Genomic DNA, 27,857 nt, shown 5'->3' with positions numbered 1-27,857 from the left:
TCAGGAAGGGTCTAGATAGTTGTCCTGCCATGAGTGCAGGGAAGTGGACTAGATGACCTCTCGAGTCCCTGCCAGTCCTACAGTTCTATGACTCAGGGGTTGGCATGTTGGCTAACCTGTACAGAGCCACGGGCCTGGGCTGCCCGAGGCCATTGGTTTCAGGGACTGACCCACAGCAGGCAGGGACATGCTAAGGCAGTGGCAGGGAGAGGCCTCATGACCCTGGGTACTGTCACACCATGCCTAGGAGAGAGGGCAGCACAGCGATACAGACACTTCACCTGCACCCAGCTGCTGCTGGCAGGGGGAGCAGCAGCTGCAGGAAAGCCCAGCCCAAGAAGGACGAGAGGAGCCCCATGCTTTGTACATTCTCACTTTATTAGGACATCCTATTTATACAGATGAGTGCAGAGTGGCTCTGGGCTCAGGGCACAGGGACAGCCAGGCAGCATGCAGCAGTGCAGGGACCCCACTCGAGCACCACACCCCAGAACCTCCTGCCACGGGAGTCCAGGCAGCTCAGCAGTGCTCACAGCCTGCCTGTGCTACCAGGAGACTGTAGGGGTGGTTGGGGCACGGGGGCTGCCGGGACAGAGATGGCATTTATATCCCTGCCCCTACACAGCCCCAGGGTTTGTCAGGGCCTTCCCTTGCTCCAGGGGGCGGGAGGGGCTCTGGGATGGATCTGTCTGTGCTGGTCTCCGCTGGCTGCACCATGTAGTGATATGGAGCCCAAATGGTGCAGAAGGCCCCCCACTTGCCCTGTGATACCCCCAGGTGTGTGGGGCAGGCACAGGTGCTTGTTGCTCTGCTGAAGTCCTCTCCCCTGGCCCTGACAGTGCCCTGCTCCCGAGGAGAGGGAGCCAGGAGCCCAAGGGCTAGTAACCCTGCTCTAGAGCAAGAACCTCCTCAGCCAGCCCCTTGCTCCCGTCGATGTCTAGCTGCCAAGTGGGCTGGCACACTGGGAGGGAGAGGTCTGCACAGCTCAAGGAATGCAGCTCCCTGGCTCCAGGGACTGGTGTGCAGAGGGGATGGCGAAGCGGTCTCTGGGCTGCCCAGCAGGGCGAGCCTCACCCAGGTCTCTCCTGGTGCCGCTTGCTTAGCCAGGCCTCTGGGCAGGGGGCAGTGCGGATGCTGCTCGTGCAGGGGGTGCCCCAGGAGAGGGCTGGGACGGGGAAAGGAGAGTCTGGACGGGTGCAGGTCTCACATCTAGACAGAACTTTATTAACAGCAGCATCCAGTGACATACAGAACGACAGGGACCCAGCCCTCTGGCCACCTGGAGCAGGAGGGAACTGGGCTGCATGGAAAAGGAAGGCAGGGCCGTGGTGCAGCCCACACCAGGTGCTCGTGGGAGGGGAACTGGGCAGAGCCCTGCGCCCACCCCCGGGCCAGCCATGCATAGCACCTTGGGAAGCAGCCTCAAGGGGGCTGCACACCAGGGCACTCTGGGGAGCGGCCTGCACTCAGCCCCCCCCCAGTTAGCCCCCCCACACCACCACCAACGGTTCAGGATCTCAAACATCTTCATGACTAACTGTAGTGAATCCAGGCAGGTGCTGCCAGGCCCGGCAGGGGCACCGCTTGGGAGGCACTGCCCAGCCTGTCAGATCTCTGGGGCCAGGCGCTAACAGAGCCGGTGCTTTGAAGCTCTCTCTGGTCATCTCACGAAATGCCAAGGCCTGATCTGCCTGTGTGAGGCAGCCCTGCCACTAGAGGGTAGCGCCTGGGGCCAGAGTGGGCTTCAATCCATTCACCAGTGGGAGGCTGGGGACGCAGCTGGCTACCGACAGCTGAGAGGAGCAGCAGCAGCCAAAGAGCTGCCTCTGGCAGAGGGGGGAGCAGCATGCTTGGGACACAGCCAGGCAGAGACATTCCCTGAAGCAAGACAGCGGCTCCTGACGTGGTGCAGAGCAAAGCGATTTATACACCCCCCCGCCCTGCCCCCTGTGCGCCCAGCCCCACACCCCCATGCAGCACGGGCAGCCCAAGGATGGAGAGCGTCCCTCATCCCATGATGGCCCAGGGGGGGTCCTTCCAAAACCATGAGCCCAGCGCAGCTCAGATGCTCCCAACCCCACTGTCCTTCCTGAAGAACTGGTAAGGTGACCATGGGTCAAAATAACTAGAACACGAGAACCAACAACGAGATGCCATGAAAACAACACAGCAAATGGCTATGGGGGAGCAGGGCCGGGGTGGGGGCAGTGAGGTGGGGCTGGCACAGGAGGTTACCCTACTCTCCGCAGCAGCGGGTGTGCGCTAGTCCTTGGCCCGGCCGATGATGGCCAGGATGTAGAGGAAGATGTTGATAATATCCGTGTAGAGGTTGAGGGCGGCAAAGACGTATTCCTCCGGGCTCAGGGACAGCTGCTTGTTCCCCAGGATCATCTGAGTGTCCACCGCTAGGAACTGCAAAGGGGGGGGGTCACCAGGAAGCGCATGCCAGTCCTGGCACCAAGCCTGACACACCAGCACGCTTTCTGCGGGGATCATGCTGGGTGCCCAGCTGCAGGCCTTGCCAGCAGCTCTGCTGCCCAGGAGAATGCAGCCCCCCCGTCCTGCACATGGCATGGCAGGAGGGACGGTCCATGCCAGGCTGCGCCTCTTGCCCCCCTGCACACGGGGGTGCTCTGGAAATGCTGCCAGGATGGAGGGGCATGGACAGTGTCACACCCAGGAGCAGAGCACTGGGGGTTGGGTGATCCAAAGGGATGGGCCATCCCTGGCCATGACTGACACTGCCCTGCCAAGCTCCTTCCTCCCTCCCTTTCTGAGCAGGGTCTCCAACACCCCTCCCCTCTAGGTAAGGGGATGGGTCCCAGTGCCAGCCCAGACAGGGCTCTCTGGCTTGGTGAGCAAGAGCTGGGACTTGGCCCCTTCCCACCTACCAGCAGCCACCATCTCAAAAATGGGGGCGTTTATCCAGGCATGATGACTGCTCCCACAGCTGACACTGGGACCCCGTGTTCATGCTCACCCCCACCGCAGAGCCGTGGTTCCAGCTGGGACGAGGCAGGAGCAGGAACAAGCTCCCAGGTGGTGCCACGAAGAGGGTCTGAAGCTACTGCCAGTTCTAGAGCTGTCCCCACCGCACAGCTCCAGGCCAACTCTCCGGCAAGGTGCTCACCCATGGGCACAGGGATGGGGTGGCCATAGCTAGACTCACAGCTGGAGAGGGTGGATTTTAAGACCCAAGGGGCGCAGCGCCCATGACCCTGGGGCTTTGGTTTCTCAGCTGTGGTGAGGCAGCCACATCCCCATGGGGGAGGGGTTCATCAGGCAGAGCTGACCCATTTGAGGCCCTGGCGAGCCTCTAGGCCGAGCACCCTGGCTCCCACCCACTCAGTGGCACGAGGGTCCGGCCCAGGCCATCCTCATGGGCAGGCAGGGATCTGCAGGAGATAGCGTGGTGGCGCTGCCCCGCCCCGGCAGACACTCACACAGGTGAAGAGCAGGGCTCCCAGCGAGGCATAGACGATGTCCATGATGCGGTTCCGGATGAAGATACACAGGATGGAGAAGATGATCAGCACCACCAGGCAGACGATCAGCACACCCCGGCATGAGGTGAAGTCGTACTTGGTCTGCAGGAGAGGACGACGGGCCATTGGGTCATCACATGCAGGGTCTCCAGCCCCTGCCCTCATGGCTGGGCAGTGCCTGACCCCAGCACTGCTCCGCCTGCTGGAGGAGCTGAAAGGAGCCCTGCTTTGGGCCCAGGTCTCTGCTTTCCAGGCAGCTCCCCCAGGAGCCCAGACATGGGCCGGTTATTGCAGTGCTGGCTGCCCAGCCCCAGGCAAGGCTACGGCACGACGGGGTCCGAGGGCGAATTCCCCGGGAACCAGCAGAGGCAGCTCACAGGCTGCACCTGGGTCCTGCCAACCCCACGTCCAGCTCCCAGGGACGCTGCCGTTCCCACTAAGCACAATCCACACCCAACGCAGCTTGAGCACGTGGAGCCCTTAGCGGGCAGGTGCTGCCCCAGCCCGAGGGCTCTGGAGCATCAACCCCTTAGTAGCACGAAGGCACAGACGGTGCCAGGGAAGCTACTGCAGCAGGGACTGACTCCTAATGGCAGGTGTCTGGCTAAGGCTCAGACTGGAGGGCACGGCTGGGCAGTGATCCACAGGTGCCAGGGCCCCAGGCACAGCCATATCCCCAGGAGGGGACAGCCTGGGGCTCCTGGCTCCCCGCCCTCACAGTTGGAGAAGGCAGATGCCAACCCCTCATTCCCCAGACAGCCACAGGGCTTCTAGTGAAGGGATCCCCCCTGGGTGGCCCAGCAGCGAGCTCCCAGCCCAGCCTGAGGACAGAGCGCTGGTCGGGAGAGAGCCCAGCCCCCCTCACCTGCAGGGAGAAGAGGACAACGGTGAAGCAGACAGCGGCTGTGATGCCCACAGCCATGATGACGGCGTCGGTTTCGTAGAAGCTGGCGATCATCCCCACCATGTAGGAGAGGCTGACGGTCAGGATGGACTGGAGAGAAGGGACATGCGTTAGAGGGAGGCGGGGACTGGGGCAGGCCAAGCAGAGCCGGGGCAGGGCAGGCACCCGGGTGAGGGGCACCCCCAGCTGCCAGGGAAGCAGCCTGGGCACCACCGTCCAGCCCTGAGCCACGATCCCTTAGTGCCACAACAGCCTCATTCCCCTGGGGACCCGTCTGCAGCACGCACCGGAAAGCCCAAAGCCGGAAACCTACAACCCCAAGAGGGGCCGGGCCTGGAGAGTGCCCAGCTGGGGAGAATGGTGAACGAACCGTTTACAGCCTTCGCTGGAGGGAACGGCCACCTGCTAAAAGCCTAGCACACGGCCATCAGAAGGGGTCTCCACCTCCTGCCCCAATGCAGCCAGCTCACGCCCAGCCAAAGGGACAAGAAAGTACGACTAGCCCTGCGTTCAGCCAAAAGCAAGTGTAATGAAATCTCACCCCAGATCCACCAGGGACCGTGGCCATGGGGCTGTTATTGGCTCTGTGCTCAGGACCTAGGGGGCTGCGCTTGGGGTCAGTGCTGACACAGGAGAGCGCCCTGTCACAGAGTGTGGGGGAGTCAGGGCCCTGCACCCCCACTTCCTGCGATTCCCCGTGACTCTCAGCCAGCCAGTAAAATGGAAGGTTTATTAGACAACAGGAACACAGTCCAAACCAGAGCTTGTAGGTACAAACAGGACCCCTCAGTCAGGTCCCTCTGGGGGGCAGGGAGCTTAGATCCCAGCCTTGGGGCTCCCTCCGTTTTTCCCCAGACTGTTCCAAACTGAAACCCCTTCAGCCGTCTCACCCAGCCTTCCCCGGCTCCTCCTCCAGCCTTTGTCCAGTTCCCCGGGCAGAAGGTGTCACCTGGCCCCATCCCCCCTCCTGGCTCAGGTGACAGGCTCAGGTATCATCCCTCAAGTGAAGTCACCCCCTGCTACCTCATCCCCAATGCAGACATCCCCAGTAAAACTCCCCTGCAACATCTCCAGGTCAATCCTCCCCACTCCGTCACACTCCCCCTATGGGACTCCACCCCAGAGCCAGCAGCGCAGCACAGCACCTCCTAGTGCCTCCCTGGGCTCAACACCCCTGCACCGCCCAGCCCCTCCTCAGCAGGGCTGACTCAGCTCAGCACTCCTGGAAGGAGGTGCAAGACCATGGGGTAAGGGGTACAAGCTCCCTGCATAAGCCGCTGGGTAGGGAGACTCCCCGGAGCGCTCAGCCACGGCAGCGCTGGGACTAGCCATGCAGCGCAGGGCGGGGAGTCGTACGGGGACGGGGCAGCATAGGGAACAGCACGACGGGTGGGGAGAGCGACTCCAGCCTGCCCCAGAGCAGACAGAGGGCCCCTCCCAGTCACCCCAAGCGAGAGGGGATTTCAGGGGTGGGGCTGCAAGAGCCGCGCTGGGCCTGGAGGCTGGTGCTCACCAGGGCGACCAGGTTCCAGGGGTACTTGCGGCGGAACTCCCCACAGCAGCTCAGCACGATCAGCGAGATGAAGAAGACGGCGTAGGAGACATAGTACGTCCAGACATTGCGCCTCACAAAGCCCTTCACACCCTTCACAAAGGTGAAGATGGCCACGAAGGCGAAGGTCACACTCAGCTGGAGGGTCAGCACCAGGAACACCTGGAAGGGCACACGGCATGGGTGAGGGCAGGGCCCCTCTCCCCCACCATGGAGAATTTTCCCCTACCCCCACGCAAAGAGGGGCCCCCTCCCACCTCCTCCAGTGGGGATCACAGGCCCTTGGCCCCTGCCCAGCCTGACTGAAGCACCCCAGGGCACTGGGAGCCCCTCACCTTGCGGATGAAGGCCTGGCGGATGCTCTTGTCATCCCAGTGGGTGATGGGGAAGTCCTGGTTGTCGTAGTACGAGGGCGGCCCCTCCTCATGATAGTTACTGTGCAGCGGAGCTGGAGAAAGGGGGAGTAAGACAGAAGCTGGTGCAGAGCCCTTCAGCCCCCTGGCCCTGGCCAGGAGCAGCCCAGCACCCAAGAACAACTAAGCTCCAGGGGAGCAGGCCCTGGGCTCTACCGCACACACTGCGGCACCTTGCCCCACATCTCCAGCCCCACCCCTTGGGAGATCACGGCCTGGCTATGCCCCAGGAGCGGCAGCTCACCAACTCTGGTCGCCATGGTGCCAGGTCTCCAGGGCACGTGGGGAGGGCTCACTCCGTCTTGTGGTGACAGTGCCGCACAAGGAGACGAGAAAGGCAGGTGAGAGGGGTCAGGCAGGGCTGGGAGCGGTGGGCAGAGCTGGTCAGGAGCATGACTGTGCCTGCCATGCCTGCACTCTGCCACAGCCCACCTGAGGGCACTGGTGTGGGGAGGCGGGAGCCCACGCCCTGCGCCTCTCAGAGGGCTGGAGGGAGCCTGAAGCTGCCCCCCACACCCAGCCTGTCTCCCCCGGTCTCCCATGCCCAGCCCGTCTCCCCCTGGCCCCCTTGCCAGCATGGCATGGGAAGCTGGCTGCAGCATCCTCTCCCCAGGAGCTCCATGCTGGCTTGCGCTGCGCGCACAGGGGCAAGCAGTCACAGGCGCAGCTCAGCAATTCCTCTGTGGCTAAGAGAGCATGCCAGACACCACCATGCCCCCCTCCCCGATGGTGGAGGGCCGGCAGGAAACAGGGCCCTGGTTCGTGGCTAGGCCTCACCTGCCCCAGGGAGGGGAGGCTGCAGGAGTCTCCTCTTCTCTCCCTGGGGTGCAAGAGGGCTGCAGGCAAGGGACTCCCCGTTCTTCTCCAGAGGAAGCAGCTGCTGCTGTCCCCACGGCAGAGTTCCCGGGCAGAGAAGCCCTCACAGCTGCAGCAGCAGGGAGTGGGCAGGTGGAGAGCACTGAGCCCCAGCGATTCTGGTGACCTTGGCCAAGCCACACCAATTCAGCCCCCAAATCCCACCCCTCACTCAGACCTCTGGGCCCTGTGCAGGATGGAGGGGCCCAGAGAGCTCCTCAGACTGGGAGGGTTACCGCTGCCCTACCGTGCCCAGGAGTCACAGGGGCCATCATGGATCCCATTGCAAAGTGGTGTCTAGGGACCTGTTTACACAGACACTGCACCAGGTTAACCAGCTTCCCTGTCTCCCTGAGGTCTAGATCCTGGGTTATTCTCACAGAGCCTATGTCCAGAGCCCGCCACATAACCCAGATCCCCCTCACTTGGCCCCCCAGGGATGGGGCTGGCTCTGCATCTTTCACCCCATTTCCCAGCAGCTCACCCCCACCCTTGAGGGCACAGGTACTATCCCCAGGGCCACAGCAGGTGCAGAGCAGACCTGGGAGCCCCAGGAGGAGTCTGGCAGCTCTGCATGGCAGCAGGTCAGAGGGCACCACTAGCTGCCGCAGACTCTGGGGAGAGGCCTCCAGCTGGACCGGCAGCACCTGCTGGGACTCCAGGCAGGCGGAATGCAGCCTGGCTGCTGGGAGGGTTCGGGTCTCGCTCAGCTCTAGAGGGGGATGGGGCAGCCCCCCCAGGCATGCCCTCCCCACTGCCTCTGCCCCGCCTCCCACGGGAGCAGTAATGTCACTTACAGCCTTGGTCCTCTGAGACTATGGGCTGTGGCTGGGCGTACGGCGGCTGCACATACGGCCCTGGTGGACACGGCCCCTGAGGATACGCGCCTGCTGGTGGATATGGCCCCTGAGGATACGGGGCTGGTGGGTACGGCCCAGGCCCTTGAGGGTACGGGCCCTGCGGAAAGCCCGGCTGGTTGTAGGGTCCTGGCTGGAACTGGGGCTGTGGATAGGGTGCTGCCGGGAAGGGGGGCTGTGCGTAGGCTGGCGGGGCAGGAGGCTGCTGCCCAGGGAAGGCAGGGCTTGGAGTGGGGAAGCCATCGCCCGACACCAGGAAGCTCTTCTCGTGGGACATGTTCCAAGGTGCTCACTGCCGCTTCAGTACTGAGGAGAAAATACACAGAGGGGGTGTTAGAGGCCTTGCTCCCGAGTCCCCCCACTGCCAGCCAGCCACAGCCTGAGGGGCCCCCCAAAGCCCAGCCTCCCAGGCAGCCCTCTGGACCCATCCTTTCCGCAGCAGACAGGACTGGATGCCCCCCACCAGCTGCCTCCCCAGCCCCCCACCAATCCATACCCCCCCCACGGCTGCCTCCCTGGCCCCCCCATCACCCCATGCTGCTGCCTCCCCGCTCCATGCCCCCCCCGTGGCTGCCTCCATCCCCCCGCCCGCAGCTGCCATCACCCCATGGCTGCCTCCCCAGCCCCCACCACCCATTGCCTCATGCCCCCCTGCCTCCTCCCCAGCCCCCCCCCCATTACTCCCCTGCCTCCTCCCCAGCCCCTGTGCCCCACCCCTGCTGCCCCCCAGGCTCGCTCGGGGGGGCCCCACGTCACCCAGCCGTGAGGTGTCTCTGCTAGGGAGCAGGCTGACCCAGTTCCCATGGCTCTGTCGCCACGGTAACCAGGGCCTAGTGCCAGCATCGTCCCCCCCCCCAGGTCGGAGATGGGGGTCGGGCAGCCGGCAGCACCCTCTCCCCCACCTCCTGTTCCCGGGGCCCCACTGCTCAGCTCTGCCTGCAGGCCTGCCCCGGCCCCAGACCTGCCGGAGGCCCCCTTGCTCCCACCTGGCCCCGGCCAGCTCAGAGGGAAGGGGGCGCCTGGCGGGGGGCTCTGGGGAGGGCCCCTGCTCCCCACATGGCTCCGCCAGCCCCATGCTCCTGGCAGCCCCTTTCCCTCCTGGGCACCCAGAGGGAACAGCAGCCGGGACCAGGCGGGGAGGCCAGGCGCTGGAGCTGGGCGGTCCGGACACGGAGCCCCCAGCAAGGAGCAGCACGGAGCTGCTGACGCCTGGCAGGCCAAATGGAAGGCCCTGCTGGTCAGGACCTGGCTGTCGGGGGGCTGCCTCGGGGCTAGGGTGACCAGACCGTCTGAAAAATCCGGATGGGGGGATAAACGGCACCTATATAAGACAAAGCCCCAAAATATCACGACTGCTCCTATCAAATCAGGACATCTGGTCACCCTACTCAGGGTGCCCTGTGACTGCATGGGTGGCAGGTGCCTGCACTGCCAGAAGGGTCCGTCTAACACAGCCTGCAGGAGAGCGGGGCTTGGGGGGTTTCAGAGCCCCAGTCGAACTCCACGCACATCTACACTGCCATCGTCCAAGCGCTAGCCCGCGCCCGGCTGGGGGCTGCTGCACGGGCTGTGCGGAGGTACCTGAGGCACCTTGGGCAGCCACCACGCAGGAGGGGCAGGAAGGGGCTGTTACTCAGGCCTCCTGCGCTCAATAGCTGACAACGACCCTGCCCACTCCCCAGTCCCCTAGCGAATCTCCCCTGGCTTTTCCAGGGAGACAGGGCCCCGTTCACCGCCCACAAGGGTCACCTCCGTCCACCCCCCACCGCAGAACTTCCCCTCTGGCCAGATCCCTCCTCCCCAGGCCCCACTGCCCCCCACCACAGGGACCCCCACTGCCCGCAGGACCCTCTCCCCACCCCACTGCAGGGCTTCCCCTCTGCCCAGGTCCCTCATCCCGGGCCCCACTGCTCTCCCCCGCAGGGACCCCTGCCAGCACAGGGCTCCCCCCACCCCGGGCCCTCTGCCTACCACACAGAAGCAAAGAAGGACACAAGCCCATTTTCCTTCTTTCCAGAAGTGGCAACGACAGCCCAGCAGCGCTGGCCACACAGCGTGCGGGCCAGGATCCGTAGTCTCCAGGGCTGCAGCTGCAGCCGAGGCGCCCATGGGGTTAACCGCGAGAGCAGATGCATGCTACTCCATTGTACACAGCTGCTGCCAAGTTCCCACGTCCCCCATGTGGGTCTCGGGCAGGCTCCTCCCATGACAGGTTGGCATGCAGTGCAACAGAAGAGGTGCCACCCTGCCAGCAGGCGTGGGAGCAGAAGCCAGAGTACACCCCACCCAGAACACCGGTGGCCAGCACCCTTCCTTGGGCTCCCTCCCTACCTGTGCTGCACAGGGCTGGCCACTGAGCGCTGGCCGTGTCCAGGGGCTGGCAGGCAGAGCTCTCCAGGTTGGAGCTGCTGTGCCAGGAGCAGGAGAGACCTGTGCTGCCCAGCCCCCAGCAGGGCAACGCCCCTTCTTGTAAGCACCAGGGCTCATTTCTCAGGCAGCAACAGCGGGAGCTGGGCCTGCTGCCACAAGGATTCAGGGAAATCCTATCTAAGTCCCAGCATCAGCTGGCCCTGCTCACATGACACAGTGCTGGGCTGGCTCTGGCACTGCAGGGCCAGTGCTGTTCCCTGCCCTGGATTCAGTCCAACTTTCTCCTGCAAGTAATTTACAAAAAGCACAGCTGCACTCTGGGCCTGAAGGGCTGAAACCCCACAGCGCAGCCTCCACCACAGTACCACCCACAGGATTTAACACCTTCAGTGAAACCAAGCCAGTGTCAGTCACACAGCCTAGGCATCCAGAGCTCCCAGCCACCCGGCACAGCCCCCACGTACCGCACACCCCTTCCCAGGGCCCAGCAGCTCCCAGGAATGCCCCCACAGGCCCACTGAGAAACACAGACGTGGGTGCTTCCTTCGGTCCTGGTGAGAGACACAAGCCCCCGTTTATCCCCATGCGCAGTACAGCTGCAGTGCCAGCTTCCCATCGGCAATACTCCTCCTTGGGCTGGGTCCACCCTTACAAGCGGGAAGGGGGTGTGACGAAGTGGGAATATTTGGTAATATTTTTGAGAGGCCTGTTTGTGCCTCAGTTTCCCCCAGATGCTGCATTGTTGCCTACTGTTTGCTCTCCAGGCAGGCGGAGAGCAACCAGTGGTGGGTTGTCTCCAGCTTTCCAGACCTCAGCCCCATATCAATGGAAGAGATGAGAAGACAATGTCAAAGCCAGTTGCCTGGACATTGACACCCAGCAACCAAGGACCCAGGGGGATGTGGACTTTCCTGTCTCTCCTTGGGGAGACTGAACAGCCTTTCCCTAGCTCGAGATCTATGGGGGTAAGTGCTGGCTCCCGGAAGGAGCCAGGGCTCTCACCTGGCGTCACAGGGGTCATTGCAGCTCAGCTGGCTCTGGGTCCAACAGACTGGACGGTGCTCTAGGCTCCCCTCAGGCCAGCCTGTGCTGTGTGCAGGGCACAGAACAAACCGACTCTTTTGGCAACGGGGTGTATGCGTCATTGGCCCCTGTGGAGGGACGAGCCTCCCTCAGGGTCTGGCTCAGTGGGATAAGCAGAGCGGAGCTGGGGGCTGCAGGCCCAGATGCCCAGTTCAAGGAGGCAGTGAGGCCACGTAGCTATACTGGCATTAGAAAAGGTTCAGAGAAGGGCAACTAAAATGATGAGGGGGTTGGAACGGGTCTCATATGAGGAGAGATTAAAGAGGCCAGGACTTTTCAGCTTGGAAAAGAGGAGACTAAGGGGGGATATGAAAGACGTCTATAAAATCATGAGTGGCGTGGAGAAAGTGAATAAGGAAAAGTCATTTACTTGTCCCCATAATATAAGAACTAGGGGCCACCAAATGAAATTAATGGGTAGCAGGTTTAAAACAAATAAAAGGAAGTTCTTCTTCACTCAGCACACAGTCAACCTGTGGAACTCCTTGCCTGAGGAGGTTGTCAAGGCTAGGACTAACAGGATTTAAAAGAGAACTGGATAAATTCATGGAGGTTAAGTCCATTAATGGCTGTTAGCCAGGATGGGGAAGGAATGGTGTCCCTAGCCTCTGTTTGTCAGAGGGTGGAGATGGATGGCAGGAGAGAGATCACTCGATCATCACCCGTTAGGTTCACTCCCTCTGGGGCACCTGGCATTGGCCACTGTCGGAAGACAGGATACTGGGCTGGATGGACCTTTGGTCTGACCCAGTAGGGCTGTTCTTATGTACCACGAGGCAGAGCGAGACCCCTTGGGGGTAAGGCCCACTGAAGGTTCGCCCTTGAGACCATTTCAAAGCTGGGGCCGCAGCACTGCTCCTGTGGGTCCGGGACAGGGGGCCTATTTGTCAGTCTCTCCGCTCAGACTCACCTTGACAAATCCCATTGCTGAGCGGGTGTCTGGAGACCTCGATTCCTTCCCCCCCTTCCTCCTAGATGACCCCTTCTCAGACTGGGCAGCCAGAAACACTCCATGGCAGCCTGGGCTTGAACCTGTGCCAGGCTCTAACAGCCCACTGCTAAGAGCCAGCCAGGCCCACGCCATCACAGCATGGAGCAGGTCAGCAGGGGGGGCCCTTCCGCCTGTCCCACCAGCAAAGCACGCTGCACAGCTCCCCCAAACTTCCCTCCCCTCCCCCAGGCTCCAGGAGCATGCCGGGTACCACCACGCACATTGGCACCTCCCATGCACTCGCATCAGCAACAAGATGCAGTGCAGACAGCTAAGACAGCTCAGGCCCAGTGCCAGCACCATGGTACCCCTGCCTGCCCCACCCTTTCAGAGGGGGCTGAACACCTGGCAAGGACCTTTGGCACTACAGCCTAGAGCCAGAGTGAGGAGGTTCCCTTCTCTCCCAGGCAGCATGGCACAGAGAAGCAGCCTAGACAAGTATCAGGCTATGCCCATTTAGAGAGCGATATAACCCGCTCTCACAACCCCTTGTGGGCCCCACACTAGCTGCACCTTCCAAGCAGAGCCTAGTTCAACGTGCAGCAGGAGTCAGATGACAAGGGCAGCTGCCCCAGATCTATTCTAATGCAGTTACATAAAGGGCTGGTGTTTCCCTACAGTGAGTCCTGCTGGTCCCAGGACTCTGAACAAGTCACAGGGATCCAGAGGAGGATGAGTAACAGAGCTCTGGGTAGCAGGGAGATGAGACCAGGGCTACTGAGTAAGAGGTGGGAGCCCCCTTGCTCCTAGCACCACCACTGTGCAGGGGCCAGAGGGACAGACTAAGGGGCCAGAGGAGGCCCTGGGCTAGTCACCCCACCGCGTGACATGACAGTGGGGCATTTAGTGAGCTCAGAGTTCTGTCCCTGGTGACCTAGAGAGGTGCAGCCTCCCTCACGCTGAAGAGCTGGAGGACAGGTCCACCAATGGCTATTAGCCATGCTGGTCAGGGACGCAGCCCCCTGCCTTGGGGGTTCCCAACTGCCAGAACTGGGGACTGGATGACGGGGTGGATCACTCAATGATTGCCCTGTTCTGTCCATGCTCTGGCACTGGCCACTGGCAGCAGGCAAGATATAGATGCTCTGGAGTCCCTGCCCTCCCCAGCTTTAGGACACCGCAAGGCCTGTTTGCAGCTGACTGTAGGTACAGCGAGGGGACAGCAGTGGTTTCGCAGGGATCAGCAAGAGGCTGGGTTCCCAGCATGGCACTCTAAGGCACACGCTGGGCACTCCTACAGTGAAACGAATGACGGGGTTCTAGGCGCATTAGCACCTTGCGGGCGACCGTAACGGACTGCACTGTGGCCCGGCGCCACCTAACGCCAGCCTCCAGCCTGGGGCCTGCCCTCTGCAGGTGGACGGCCAAGGACCCCTCTATGGCATGAATCACAGCAGCCGCTGCACTGCAATGTTCCAGGGGCTCTCGGCCCTCATGCTTCAGGGTACAAGCTTGAGAGGCATGGGGCCGGGGGATCCTCCCCCTGGCTAGGACATCAGCAGGCAGAGATTTACAGCCCATCAAAGGCACTTTGAGCACCTTCCACCCCCGCCCCCCAACCACACACAGTTATGAGCATTTTCCTGCCAGACCTGGGACCCCAGACTAACAAGGAGATCTGCGACCAGACAGCCGAGGCAGGCAATTCCAGAGAGGATGGGCTCCTGGTGTGGCCGGCTACCTCCTCCCTCTGACCCATTGACAGGCTCCCTGGCACCAGGAATCTAAGCATTACTCAGCCAGCGAGAATGCAGAGACTGGCGTGGAGGAGGACCGGGGTGGGGGGCGGGTGGCTGAGAATCTCCAAGGCGTGGAGATGCAATCCCCAGCCGGTGGAAGGGAAGGGGGAGGGACAAGCCCCCAAAACAACCCAGGAGAGAAACAAGGCCTCCGGGCCTAAGTCACTTGCCCCATGCCTTGCCCCCACAGGGCATGCGGGGTCTCAGTCCAAACCAGATGCCCCCCCCACGTGGGAGTCTCGGATACATACGGCCCTGGGTGGCGTTGGTGTAGGACGTCGGTGCCTGCCAATGCCACAATAAGCAGAGTCCGTGCCCCGCGCTGTGCAGGCCTGGCGGCTCCGGAGCGGTGCTGCGAGGAAGGCCCTGATCAGGCTGTTATCGTCTCAGCCACAGAGCGGAGGGGATCTCCTCCCCAGAGCGGAGCCCGATTCCCGGGGGGGGGGGGGGGGGCGGGGGGGCGGCTGCACAGCCTGCTGAGTTTCAGGCCACAGCAGTTTCCTTCTCAGCGGCCTCCAGCCCTGCCTGGGAAACACCCTTCTCCCAGCTGCGATAAACAAGCCCACTCCATCGAGGGGGCGGGAGAGAAACCCGCGGCCAGCTTCAGCTGTCAGGCAGCGACGCAGCAAGCGGCAAGCAGGTCTAATACGGCTGCTCTCCGCCGAGTGAGCCCCCTCAAGCTCCCCACCTCACGCGCAGCCTCCTCACTCTAATCCTGCTGGGTCCTTCGCTATCTTAATCCCACGCCTGGGACATCAGCCACACACAGAGCCAGGCCCCCCGCAGGAGGAGCGAGCTGGACAAAGCTACAGCCATCTCAACTCCGAGTCAGAGACGGACACCAAAACCTGCCCCCTTGTCCTAGCCTCAGCAGCCGAGCGCTCCTCCCCAGCTGTAGAGACAGCGCTAAGGGACAATCCCAGACAGCACTGCCCGGGCGCCCTGAGGAGCCCCAGCGCATTCTGGCAGTCACACCCATCGCTGCTGCGCCGGGTGTGCGGACGGGAGAGCGTCACACACTGCAGCAGAGGGCTGGGAACAGGCCGGAGGCAGGAATGCAGTGAGCGCAGGGATGTGCACAGCCACAAATCTGCCCAGGAAGCTACTGACAAGTAAGGCTGGAAGAAAACCACAGCCTGCCATTTGGTTGTGGAAACTGCAGCTGTTAACACCATAACGTTCGACAGCTCATGGCTCCCGGCACCAGGTCACACCAAATCTGGCCCAGCCACCCCTCCGTCATGTCGGCCTTTGAGAGCCAAGCAGGACACAGGGCTTCTCCTCTGTACTGCTGCCCTGCCTTGAAACGCAACTTTACCCAACTGACAGAAATTTGGAACCCAGGAATCCCAGCTGTCCGACAGCCTGAGCAATCAGAGACCGGTAGGAATACCAGCGCCCAGGCTCAGCACGCCAAGGGGATGGAGAGGAACCTCTCCTTTAATTGCTCAGCACCAAGAAAAAGCACCTTGCTCGCAGCTGAAGCCACCTTGCTCGATTTGCAGCCCCAAGGCTGCTAGCATGGGCTAGCGCCCGAAGCAGGAACCCAAACAGAGGTGAAAGGGGCTGGCAGTCAGTCCCTGCTTGGCCGGACCAGAGCACAGGAAGCCAGCAGCACAAGGAGGCGGCTGCGGGGTGACAGCAGGGCCTGGGAACACCTTAGATACAAAGCGGGAGGTGGGGGGGTTGCAGTTAGAGAGGTGGCTTAATCCCATCACAGGACAGGAGGAGGGGGCTGTCACCACCATGGGGATTTTAAGCCCCAGAGCACCATTTCCCAGGCCAAAAGGGTGGAGTATTACCCGGCCACACTTTGCAGGAAGTGCCACTAAGCAGCTCTGCTCGAACTCCCTGTAATTCTGCAGTGCAGCCTATTTATGGCATCTGAAATCCTAATCCTGTCACCTCAGCGAGGCACTGCGAGTCCTAGGGGCACTGAGCCCCTATTGGCATCCCCAGGGTCTGTGCTAGACACACACCCGCCTGCCATCCCCTGCAGCAAGGCCTGCTCCTCCCACGGCCAGCGAGGAGAGGCTGTACCCTGGCCCAGGGATTCGCTGGAGCAGAGGCTGACACTAGATCAGACTCCCTGTACCCAGCCCCACGTGGGGTCCAAGCTGCGGTCGTGATCCAGCCGCAGCGAAGGGGGCTGCTCTGACTTTCTCACCGTAGGCCCTGGGAAACTGCTCAGGGCTTCCTCAGGGAACCTGCTCTGGCTGGCGAGTGGGCCAGAGTCAGAGGCTGCTCAGCACCCCCTCGCTGCTGAAGGGAGAGGGCTCCCCACCACCTCCTGGGGGGACAGCCTCCAGCACCTGCACCCTTCCCCAGCCCGCAGGGGGTTCAGATCATTTCCCCCCACCCCCCAGATCGCTCCAGCGCCTCCCGCTCCGAGACTTCCCAAGCTGCAGCAGAGCCATCTCAAGGCCAGGAGGGACCATGATGGTCTAGTGCCCTCCTGGGTCAGTCTCACCCAGTGACTCCTGCAGCCAGCCCATAACCCCTGGCTGAGCTAGAACAGAGCACTTGGAAAGATCCAGTCTGGGTTTACAGACTCCACGTGGGGCCCCAGGGGAGCAGCTCCAATGGCTAACCAGCATCATCATCGCTAACCTCTGCCCCTTGGAGTCTCGGGTCAGCTCCCAGCCCTGGAGCGTCTGCTAGATGTGCCTCACTAGCCTGGAGCCTTGCCCATTCGATGCTGCTGCCATTTGGGGAGACCCCAAGGCCAAAAGGGAACACGGATCTAGGCTGAGCTCCTGGGTAACAGGCCGGAGAACTGCCCCAGAGCAGCTCGGAGCTTTGAAAGCAGCGCGCCGGTCTGCAGACTCAGGCAGACTGCACTGGGTGAGGTGTTATTCCCAACCACAACGGCTGGGAACCATTGTCCTGTAGCAGCTGATGCCTTGGCCCCTCCCCGGCCCCCACCCCAGGCTGTTGAACTGCTCGGGGCTGCGTCTGGCCCGGCCCAGCAGGGCATGGCCCAGGGTGAGGAGCAGCATCGGCAGCACATGCCAATGCCGAGCCAGAGACCCGCGTTGTGTGGCTAGCTCCGAACCAAGGAGGGTCTAGTGGACGGAGCACTGGGCTGGGACTGGAGGGACCTGATGCAGCTCCTGGCTCAGCTGGACTCTGCCTGCCTCTGGGCCTCAGTCACATGGCGCTAACGCCTCCCTGCCTCACAGGGGGACCCAAGAGTGCTGCTCAGATACCACAGGGAGGGGGGCAGAGAGAGGGAGCACTAAAGAAGGCAGGCAGCCCCCTCGGAAGCAAGAGCTCCTGCCCTGGCCACCTCTGTGCAGCCACCTGGCTCCATCTGCCCAGCCCACATTCTGCACTACTTCCTCTCAGGCTCACACCCCTTCACTGCACGCAGCCCCCGGGGTCTCTCTGCAGCTCTGTCATCCAGGGCTCCAGTTCTCAGGGCTGGATCTGCACCAGAGAAACTCCAGGCACAGCCAGGGAGCAGGTGCAACCGGGGGGTGGTGAGCAGAGGGGGCGGGTGAGCTCCAACACCAACAGAGCCTCTGGGATCCCTGCACTGGACTGCGGCAAAGCAAGAAATGCTGCTACTCGAAACGTGTCGGGTGCCTTGTTGCTGCTGTGACAGAAGCAGCTTGTCAGAGCCCCAGGAAATGCTCTGCAGAGCAGGGCCTGAGACGCCAAGCGTGGCCTCTGCCAGGACCTGCTCTGCGAGCCAGAGACCTGCACCAAACAGCCTGAATGTAAACACTAGCGAGCCACAGGCTGAGAGACTGCCCCAAGGGAGCTGGAAAAACAGGCACCAGAAGGAAAAGCTGCAGCAAGACAATCTGTGCACGCAAGCCTAGCTTCCTGTCAGCATCTCTGTGCAGCCCCCTCCGAGCCCACAGCAATGAGCTCCAACCCTGACGCCCAGCGCATTTTGGGAACAGAACTGGCAACCAGCGAAGGGGACTAGCAGCTAGATGGAATCCAGAGCCCAGAACAACCTGCTGGGTCTAATCATAAGAACGGCCACACTGGGTCAGAGCAAAGGTCCATCTAGCCCAGTATCCTGTCTTCCGACCATGGCCAGTGCCAGGGGCCCCGGAGGGAATGAACAGAAAAGGGAATCACCAAGTGATCCATCCCATCGCCCGTTCCCAGCTTCTGGCAAACAGAGGCTAGGGCCACCATCCCTACGCATCCTGGCTAATAGCCATTGATTGACCTATCCTCTGTGAACTTCTCTAGTTCTTTTTTGAACCGTGTTATAGTCTGGGCCTTCACAACATCCTCTGGCAAGGAGTTCCACAGGTCGACTGTGCGTTATGTGAAGAAATGCTTCCTTTGGTTTGATTTAAACCTGCTGCCTATTCATTTCATTGGGTGACCCCTAGTTCTGGTGGTATGAAAAGGAGTAAACAACAACAAAAAACCCACCTCTTCCTTACTGACTTTCTCCACACCAGTCATGATTTTATAGACCTCTATCTTATCCCCCCTTAGTCATCTCTTTTCCAAGATGAAAAGTCCCAGTCTTATTAATCTCTCCTCAGATGGAAGCCGTTCCATACCCCTCATCATTTTTGTTGCCCTTTTCGGAACTTTTTCCAACTCCAATGTACCTTTTTTGAGAAGGGGAGACCACATCTGCATTCAGCATTCAAGCTGTGGGCGTACCATGGATTTATAGAGAGGCAATGGGATATTTTCTCTCTTAGTCTCTATCCCTTTCCCAACGATCCCCAAGGTTCTGTTTGCATAGCAGCCCTGGTTAGCACCAAGCCAGCGCTTCCTGCGCCAGTTCCAGGAGACAGCCTGGGCGTTGGGGCTGCAGAACTGAGCTAGTTCAAGGCAGCACCTGGGTGCAGCCGAGCTCCATGCTGCCAGCACTGACAGGCTAAAGAAATGACCTGCCCACACATGACGAGCTGAGAGAGGCACCCACATAAGCTATTTTCACCTGCCTACAACCCCCGTCAGTCTGGCAGTAGCGGGACGTCGCAGGGCCTGGCGACAGCGCGGCTGCAGCAGGGCTGGGATGACCTTGCCAGACATTCGGCTAGCAGCATGAGCCAGAGCCTCCTGGCCCTGGCCCTGCGCCGCAGGAACACTGGCTAACCTGGCGTGAGGTCAGCCGGAGGAGAAAGCACCTGGGCCAGCAGCACCACTGGAACCAATCCCCAGGCTCAGGTCAGACCATTTACGTTTAAGACCAAAAGGGAAGGGCTCTAAACACCTGGACCCTCCCCGGCAGCCTGAGGCAGAGCGCCCAGCCAGCGCCCTGGGTACCGCAGCCGAGCTATCGCTGGCCTCTGGCTTGCGGCCCCTGCAGCCACCAGCCTTAGCCTGGGATGGTGGCACTAGCTCCGGGGCTTTAGGCGAGAGGATCCTAGAGCTGGATTGAGGGGCAGCAGCAGCCCTGTGGGGAGGAGCCGGGGGGCTGCAGGTCAGGATCAAGGGGCATTGGCAGAATGACTGTGGAGGAAACTTGCACAGCCCCCGCCTGCTCCAAGCTCTCAAAGCAGTGCTGGCCATGCACTTTCACAAGGACCTGCTGAATAAGTGTGGCACCGTAGAGACTAACACAAGTGCTGCTGTCCTTCAGGCAGGTCAGACGCTTCCGGTCCTGGACTGGGGAGCACCACACCCACAGGGCATCTATGGGTAGCCTCCAGACACCGCAGCCTGGGCAGGGGCTGGAGCTGCTAAGGGAGGAGAGCAGGTGGCCGGCACGGGACCACACTGCAGCCTCTCTCCTGGGCTGGCAGCACAGAGCAGGGCACCTTTCCCTAGGCAGGCTCTGGCCCAGCACAAGGGCTCACTGCACAGGTGCAGAATTCAGCGCAAGTCACAGAGAGCTGGATTCACCCCCTCCCGATGGGCACGAGAGCTCAGTGCCCCCTCACAGAGAGGTTTCCCGGGGGAAATGCCCACCGTGCTACCTCCAGCCCAGACTGCTACTCTGGGGCCACCAGCCCTCTTGATCAGACAGGACTGCCGAGTTGGCTAGGCCCAGCATTTGCCCTACCCAGACCAGCTACCTGCTGTCAGGAGTGCTGCGACCCCTAGGCAGCAGGATGAGAGCCACCCGCAGCCACAGTGATGCCTGGCCGTTCTCCGCAGAAGGGTTACGTGGCAAAGCAAGGCCAAGACTGCAGGGGTCAGACTGGGGTAGCACCCAGGGGCCCAGACAAACAACACTAGGGGACAAGCCATCAGATGTCAGGCTTCAGGGGGAGTGTGCCCTGCCCATCCACACCCAGCGCATGTGGCTGGCCAGGTGCACAGGGGGCGGCCTGCCTGCAAAGCACTGGCTATCGGCCCATGCCCGAAAGGAGCACTGGCAAGTCAGGCCAGAGTCCTGCGTTTCCTCCATCCCAGTGCACAGAGTTCAGGAGACTCCAGCTGCTCACTTGCCCTGGGCTCACTGCACTTGCCTTTCCACTCTCCCGGGCTGCGCACACCCCCGAGGGCTGTCTGGCAGCTCCCCCGACCAACTGTCACTCACTGGCCCAGGGTCAGTGGGCAGCAGCTCCGCCCAGCAGGCAAACGCTGGCTCCAGCTTTAACACCAATATCTGGAGGGGAAATGCTGGAGCTGCTGCCTGCTTGGTCTGTGCCTCTACCAAAACAAACCCTTCTCTAGCTGCACCGCCCCGGCCGGGAACCCAGTGCTCTCCCTGCCCTCAGCCAGCCCAGCTTTCTGCCCTTTAGCTTCACCCGCTTCTCTCCTGAGGCCTCTCTGCGTGGCCCACGCGGATAGGATCCTGCTCTCGCTGCCCGACTGTAATTAAGAGGAATCGAACCAGCTTTTATCGCTCCGCTGAGAGCCAATGCCCCTTAGCAGCTGCCACTCTGTGGGCACAGAACATCTGAGGCTCATTGCGTGAGGCCTGTGTCCATGTGAAGCTCCACCACAGCCGGCCAGTGAGAGGTGCGTGCTGCTACCCCGCTCCAACACCATCAATAAGTCCTACGTGTGACGTTAAATGCCATAGCAAGCAGCCAGGGCCCTCACCCTGCCGCATCAGATGGGCTCCTGGCACTGCCCATGGGCATCATCACAGCCCACAAGACGACACAGGGTCAGCACAGGCCCTCTGGTGAAAGACGATGATGCCCTGCAATCCTGCCACCCTCCTGTGGACACGAACTGGTGGCCAAGGGTCAAGGCCAAAGCAGGGGGAAACCCAGATTGTAGGAGAGGGCAGGAGGGGAGCAATCATCAGGCATGAGTGCCACCCCATGGGAGCGGGACCAGGGCCTCTCACGCACACAGCTGCCCTGCTGCCGGCCCCGACCGATTTACTTACCCTTTCCCCGGTTCACACAGGCCTACGTGAAATACATGCGACACCCAGCACAGGCCTGGGGGCCACCCTCGCCACTGCCCCCTAACACACAAGGGCTGCCCAAGGAGCCTGCAGGGCCCGGTGCGCCAGGCTCTGGGTGAAAGGGAGGAGCCGGGGCCCTGGGGGGTGGGGGGGGCGGCTGCAGCCGGGGCCCGGGGGGGGGGGGCGGGGGGGGCTGCAGCCGGGGCCCTTCATGGGGCCTCGCAGAGGCACTGTGGGACGGCAGCACTGCACACGTAGGCTCCTCGGGGCAGGGACTGGGCGACACGTGCTCAGGGCTGCGCCAAACACATCAGCCCCCACATGCTAACCACACACACACACACACACACACACACACACACAACCCCCCCCCCCAGGAGCCTCGCTGGGCCACGCGCCCAGGGCAGCCTGCCGACACTCCCACCCCCCAAAGCCCCCACCCTGAGACCAGCACAGCCCCTCACAGCCGCTGCCCAAGCCCCCCACCTGCAGCCAGCCCGCAGGGCACGGTACCCCCCCGCAGGGCACCCCCCGGCACAGAGGCCCCAGCCCCCCCAACACAGCACCCCCCCAGCACCGGCACAGAGCCTCCAGCCCCACAGCATCCCCCCCAGCACCGAGCCCCCCGCCCCCCCAACACAGCACCCCCCCCCGCAGGGCACCCCCCCGGCACAGAGGCCCCCACACACGGCACCCCCCCCGCAGCACCCCCCGGCACAGAGCCCCCAGCCCCACAGCATCCCCCCCCCAGCACCGAGCCCCCAGCCCCCCCACCATGCGCCCCCCCCGCAGGGCACCCCCCCGGCACAGAGCCCCCCCTCCAGGGCACCCCCCCGGCACAGAGCCCCCCCTCCAGGGCACCCCCCCCGCAGCACCCCCCAGCACAGAGCCCACAGCATCCCCCCCCAGCCCCCCCACCATGCGCCCCCCCCCCGCAGGGCACCCCCCCGGCACAGAGCCCCCCCTCCAGGGCACCCCCCCGGCACAGAGCCCCCCCTCCAGGGCACCCCCCCCGGCACAGAGCCCCCCGGCACAGAGCCCCCAGCCCCACAGCATCCCCCCCCAGCACCGAGCCCCCAGCCCCCCCACCATGCGCCCCCCCCGCAGGGCACCCCCCCGGCACAGAGGCCCCCACACACGGCACCCCCCCCCGCAGCACCCCCCGGCACAGAGCCCCCAGCCCCACAGCATCCCCCCCCCAGCACCGAGCCCCCAGCCCCCCCACCATGCGCCCCCTGGCACAGAGCCCCCCCTCCAGGGCACCGCCCCGGCACAGAGGCCCCCACCCCGGCACCCCCCGGCACAGAGGCCCCCCGCCGGACACTCACCGAGCAGGGCCCGCAACGACTCCGGACGCTGCGGCTGCGGCGGGGGCGGGGATAAGGGGGCGGGGGAGGGGCCTGGTCGCGTGGCCCCGCCCCTGGCCCCGCCCCGTCAGCCGCCGCCGGAAGCGTCGCGCTGCCCCGCCCACAGGAAAAGGACCCGCGGGGCGGGGCGGAGGGCGCGGCAGGGCCGGACCCGGGGGGAGGGGGCTGTATCCGGGGCGGGGGGAGGAAGCCACACCCGGGGGGGGAGGGGGCTGTATCCGGGCGGAGGAGGCCATACCCGGGGGGAGGGGGTTGTGTCCGGGGAGGGGGCTGGACCCGGGGGGAGGGGGTTGTATCCGGGGAGGGGGCGGGGGGAGGAAGCCATACCCGGGGGGGAGGGGGTTGTGTCCGGGGAGGGGGCTGGACCCGGGGGGAGGGGGTTGTATCCGGGGAGGGGGCGGGGGGAGGAAGCCATACCCGGGGGGAGGGGGTTGTGTCCGGGGAGGGGGCTGGACCCGGGGGGAGGGGGTTGTATCCGGGGAGGGGGCGGGGGAGGAAGCCATACCCGGGGGGGAGGGGGTTGTGTCCGGGGAGGGGGCTGGACCCGGGGGGAGGGGGTTGTATCCGGGGAGGGGGCGGGGGGAGGAAGCCATACCCGGGGGGGGAGGGGGCTGTGTCTGGGGAGGGGGCCGGACCCCGGGGGGAGGAGGTTGTATCCGGGGAGGGGGCGGGGGGAGGAAGCCGGACCCGGGGGGAGGGGGCTGTATCCGGGGAGGGGGCGGGGGGAGGAAGCCATACCCGGGGGGGAGGGGGCCGGACCCGGGGGGAGGGGGCTGTATCCGGGGAGGGGGCCGGACCCAGGGAGGGGGCGGGGGGAGGGGGCTGTATCCGGGGAGGGGGCCGGACCCAGGGAGGGGGCGGGGGGAGGGGGCTGTATCCGGGGAGGGGGCCGGACCCAGGGAGGGGGCGGGGGGAGGGGGCTGTATCCGGGGAGGGGGCCGGACCCAGGGAGGGGACGGGGGGGAGGAAGCCATACCCGGGGGGGAGGGGGCCGGGCCGGGCCGGGCCGGACCGGACCGGACCGGGGGGGTAGGGGGCTGTATCCGGGGAGGGGGCCGGACGCGGGGGTCGGGGGCTGTGTCCGGGGAGCGGGATGGGAGAGGGGGTTATGCCTGGGGGCAGGGGCCATACCAGGCGGAGTGGGCCCTGCAGCCCCCCAGCCCTTAGGGGTTTTGCCCACTGACCAGCGCCAGTCTCTGCTGGGGGCACGGCCCCCGGGACCAGACCCTGTGACCGCCCCGGGCTGCTCTTTGCGTGGTCACTCCCCCAGCTGCAGCCCGATCCCAGGGGTGCTCGCTCCTCCCTGAGCCTCTGGAGCCTGTCGGCTGCGGGGGGCTCCCGGGTCAGGCTCCCCGTGCAGATGGGAGGTTCCAAGCAGCCGCCTGTCCCCAGCCAGCGCAGAGGGGGGCCGGGCGCTCTGTGCCCGAACCCAGCCCCACGTCGGGCAAAGCCGATAGCAGCCTGGCTCCACAGAGGGGAGGCCTAAGGGTGACCTTTGCGATTCTGCGTCTGCAGTACAGCCTGCAGGGACCCCAGTGCCCGTCTCACCAGCATGGGGTCTGAGAGTCCCTGGGTCCTGCAGCCTCACAGAGCTGCCTGTCCATATTAATTCAGAGGGGACACCTGCAGCTTGCCCTGTTTCCTGCCCGTTACTGGTGGCCCTGGGTACCTACCTAGTGAGCTGCCAGTGCACAATCTGAGCACCCCCAGTATATGTGGCTGTCACTATGGGAAGGTGATAAGCCAAGGAGGCAGCTCTGACATTGCCATATTGTGCAGGCGGCAGCTGGACCCAACCCCCCAAAGCCCCGAGAAAAAATGAAGAGAGAGAGCGAGACAGGGACCAAAAGTTCAAAAGGGGGATGTGGTGGTCACCTGTCCAGAGGGCCTGGGGGAATAGCAGGGGCACGGGACATGTGGCTGTGACGTTAAAGGAGATGCTGATAGGTGAGGGCTGAGAAGCTTGAAAACCTAGTGGGTGAAATTCCCCTGGACTGAGGCTCAGCAAGTCGCTCTGAGCACTGCAGCAATTGCACCCAGGATAAATAGAAATGTGTCCATGGATTTTTTTTTAAACTCAGTGGAAACTGGTTTTGTTGTCTGGAGTCAAACCTGCCCCTGAAATGTTTGCAGCCCAGTCCCTGCTCCCTTGTTCTAGCACATGAGACCCCGAGAGGGAAACTGACTACAGAGTTTATTTTTGAGAGGAAGGAAACAAGCTGGAGGAGAGAATCCTGGGGCAGGGGCCTGAGCCACATCAGCGGAATGAGAAATCCGTCGTCCCCCTGCTGCTGACAGCAGACTGGTTAGCGTGCCATCAATCCCAGGAAAGATCACGGAACAGTTAATTTAAGGCTCTATCTAAAGAACTGGAGGCTACAAATATACTTAGAATCATAAACCAGAGGGTTAGAAGGGCCCGCAAGGGTCATCTCGTCTTAACGCCCGCCATGATGCAGGATTTGTGTGTTTAAACCATCCAAGACCGTTCGCTCTCCAGCCTCCTTTTGAAACCTCCCGTGAAGGAGCTTCCACGACCTCCCCAGGCCCCTGCTCTGTCCCATTGTCCTTGAAACCTCCCGTGAAGGAGCTTCCACGACCTCCCCAGGCCCCTGCTCTGTCCCATTGTCCTGCTGTTCTTACACTTAGGAAGTTGATCCTGAGATTTAATCTAAACCTGCTCTGCTGGAGTTTGACCCCATCGCCTCTTGTCCTGCCCTCTGGGGCCAGAGAGAACAACTTTTCTCCCTCTTTATGGCAGCCTGTCAAGTATCTGAAGACCCCAATCATGCCCCCCTTAATCTTCTCTTCTCCAAACTAAACATACCCAGGTCCTTCAGCCTTTGCTCCTATGGCTGCATTCCACCCCTTTGATCATCCTTGTCGCTCGCCTCTGGATCCTTTCCAGTTTCTACATCCTTTCTAGACACTGGTGACCAAAACTGGACACCGCACTGCAGCCGAGGCCTGACCAGCGACGAGTAGAGCGGCACTGTCACCTCCTGTTAACGCAACCTGAAATCACATTTGCTTCTTTTGCAACAGCATCGCATTGCTGACTCGTGTCCAGAGTGTGATCCACCAGAACCCCCAGAGCCTTCTCAGCAGTGCTGCTGCCAAGCCAGTTACTCCCGCCCCCCATCCCCGCCCAAGTCTGTATTTGTGCATTTGGTTTTTCTTGCCTAAATGGAGCACCTTCCATAAGTGAGCTGTAGCTCACGAAAGCTTATGCTCAAATAAATTGGTTAGTCTCTAAGGTGCCACAAGTCCTCCTGTTCTTTTTGTGAATACAGATTAACACAGCTGCAACTCTGAAACCTGTCATTTTGACATCTCTAGCCCAGTTCTCCAGTTTATCACGATCCCTCTGAATTTTAGCTCTCTCCTCCAAAGTGTCAGAAATCCCGCCCCCAGCTTTGTGTCATCTGTACACTAGATCCGTGCGCTCTCTAGTCCCCCATCCAGGTCGTTGATTCAGATGTTAAACAGCACCGGACCCAGAACAGATCCCTTGAAAGCCCACTTGAGACCTCCCTCCAATCTGACAGCATCCCATTAACAGCTTCTCTTTCTTTGCGGTTGTTTAACCAATTCTGTATCCACTAAATGGCACTTCTGCCAAGCCCGCATTTCTCCAGCTTACTGATCAGAATGTCCCGTGGGACTGTGTCAAAAGCCTGGCTGACGTCCAGGTGTATTATGTCCCCCACATTCCCCCGTCCACCAAACCAGTTACCCTGTCCAAGAAGGAAATCAAACCGTTCCTCACCCCGATCAGTCTTTCCTGCGTGACTGTGCAGAGCCTGGGCTCTCTTCCACACAGGCCTTATCGGGATGGGTGCATGGATGCCAGTGCCAGGGGAATTCACAGCACACCGGGGACTGCACCCTGGACGGTGTTTGCCTGCAGCTGCTCTTTGTCCTCCTCTTGCTGGCCTGGGTGGAGCAGGCCAGAGCGTCTACCCCTGGCACTGCTGCCCCACTGCACACAGACTGCCCACTTCCCTCAGCCCCATGTGGGAAGATCAGTGTTGGAACTCCCTGCAGGCAGGGCTGGATTAACCTTTTGTGGGCCCTGGTGCCCGGCCCATAGCCCTGCCCCCATACTCTGCCCTGACCAACATCACACAGTGTTACACAAGGTCTGGGATCCGGGGAGCAGAGCTGCTTGGTCCCGTAGCAAATGCCCCATGAAATGTCCCTGCACCCTGCACAGGGAAGTCGGCACATTGGGGCAAGCGCTGGAAATGTCAGGGGTTGCGTAGGGCTGTGTCACGGAGTCCCCGGGCCATGCTCTGGAACTGCTCCCTACGAAGCCAGGCAGGACTCTGTTGAGGTCTCCTCTCTGGGAGCAGCCTGTCTGCAGGACACACAGCTCACACAGCTTCCACCTTCCTGGGTCTGACCTCGGAGCATTCAGCCTCCCCTGCCCCTCCGTGCGCTTCCCACAGCGAGTCCGCCCAGGTGGGGTCCTGGGGAAGCCGTAGGGTCCTGCACCCCAACTTCGCAGTCAGACGTGACTCTCAGCCAGCCAGGAAAACAGAAGGTTTATTAGACGACAGGAACATGGTCTAGAACAGAGCTTGTAGGTACAGAAAACAGGACCCCATAGCCGGACCCATTTTGGGGGGCAATGAGCCAGACAACCACGTTTGCCCTTCACTCCATGTCCCCAGCTAGCCCCCAAACTGCCTCACCCTCCAGCCCCTCCTCCTCTGGGCTTTGTCCCTTTCCCGGGCCAGGAGGTCACCTGCTTTCTTTGTTCTCCAGCCCTTTAGCTCTCACCTTGCAGGGCGGAAGGGCCCAGGCCATCAGTTGCCAGGAGACAGAGTGTCGGCCATTTATGTACCCTGCCCCTGTGATCCTGGGCTCCCAGCTGTGTGCGATCGAGAGCCTTGGCCGGCTCAGCCACGCTTCTCTCGACAGGCCGGTGTGTTTGGACTG

At 62.4% G+C, this 27,857-nt stretch overlaps 1 protein-coding gene across 5 annotated transcripts; it reads right to left on the bottom strand.

Moving 5' to 3' along the window:
* Positions 1-359: 359 nt before the first annotated feature.
* GRINA (glutamate ionotropic receptor NMDA type subunit associated protein 1) lies at positions 360-22,935 on the bottom strand. 5 transcript variants are annotated; one of them, XM_074943637.1, is made up of 7 exons: positions 22,875-22,935; positions 8,007-8,372; positions 6,277-6,389; positions 5,903-6,103; positions 4,351-4,479; positions 3,444-3,587; positions 360-2,412 (listed from the first exon to the last, which is right to left on the bottom strand). In XM_074943637.1, the coding sequence occupies exons 2-7, from the start codon at positions 8,341-8,343 to the stop codon at positions 2,263-2,265; spliced, it is 1,074 nt and encodes a 357-aa protein (XP_074799738.1). In that variant the 5' UTR covers positions 8,344-8,372; positions 22,875-22,935; the 3' UTR covers positions 360-2,262. The 5 variants fall into 5 exon arrangements, with proteins under 5 accessions (XP_074799738.1, XP_074799740.1, XP_074799736.1 ...); XM_074943639.1 differs by lacking the exon at positions 22,875-22,935 and adding an exon at positions 14,958-15,089; XM_074943635.1 differs by lacking the exon at positions 22,875-22,935 and adding an exon at positions 14,501-14,682.
* Positions 22,936-27,857: the final 4,922 nt, after the last annotated feature.

Source organism: Natator depressus, chromosome 2 (genome assembly GCF_965152275.1).
Source record: "Natator depressus isolate rNatDep1 chromosome 2, rNatDep2.hap1, whole genome shotgun sequence".
NCBI lineage: Eukaryota > Metazoa > Chordata > Testudines > Cheloniidae > Natator > Natator depressus.
This window is presented reverse-complemented; position numbering and strand designations above follow the sequence as displayed.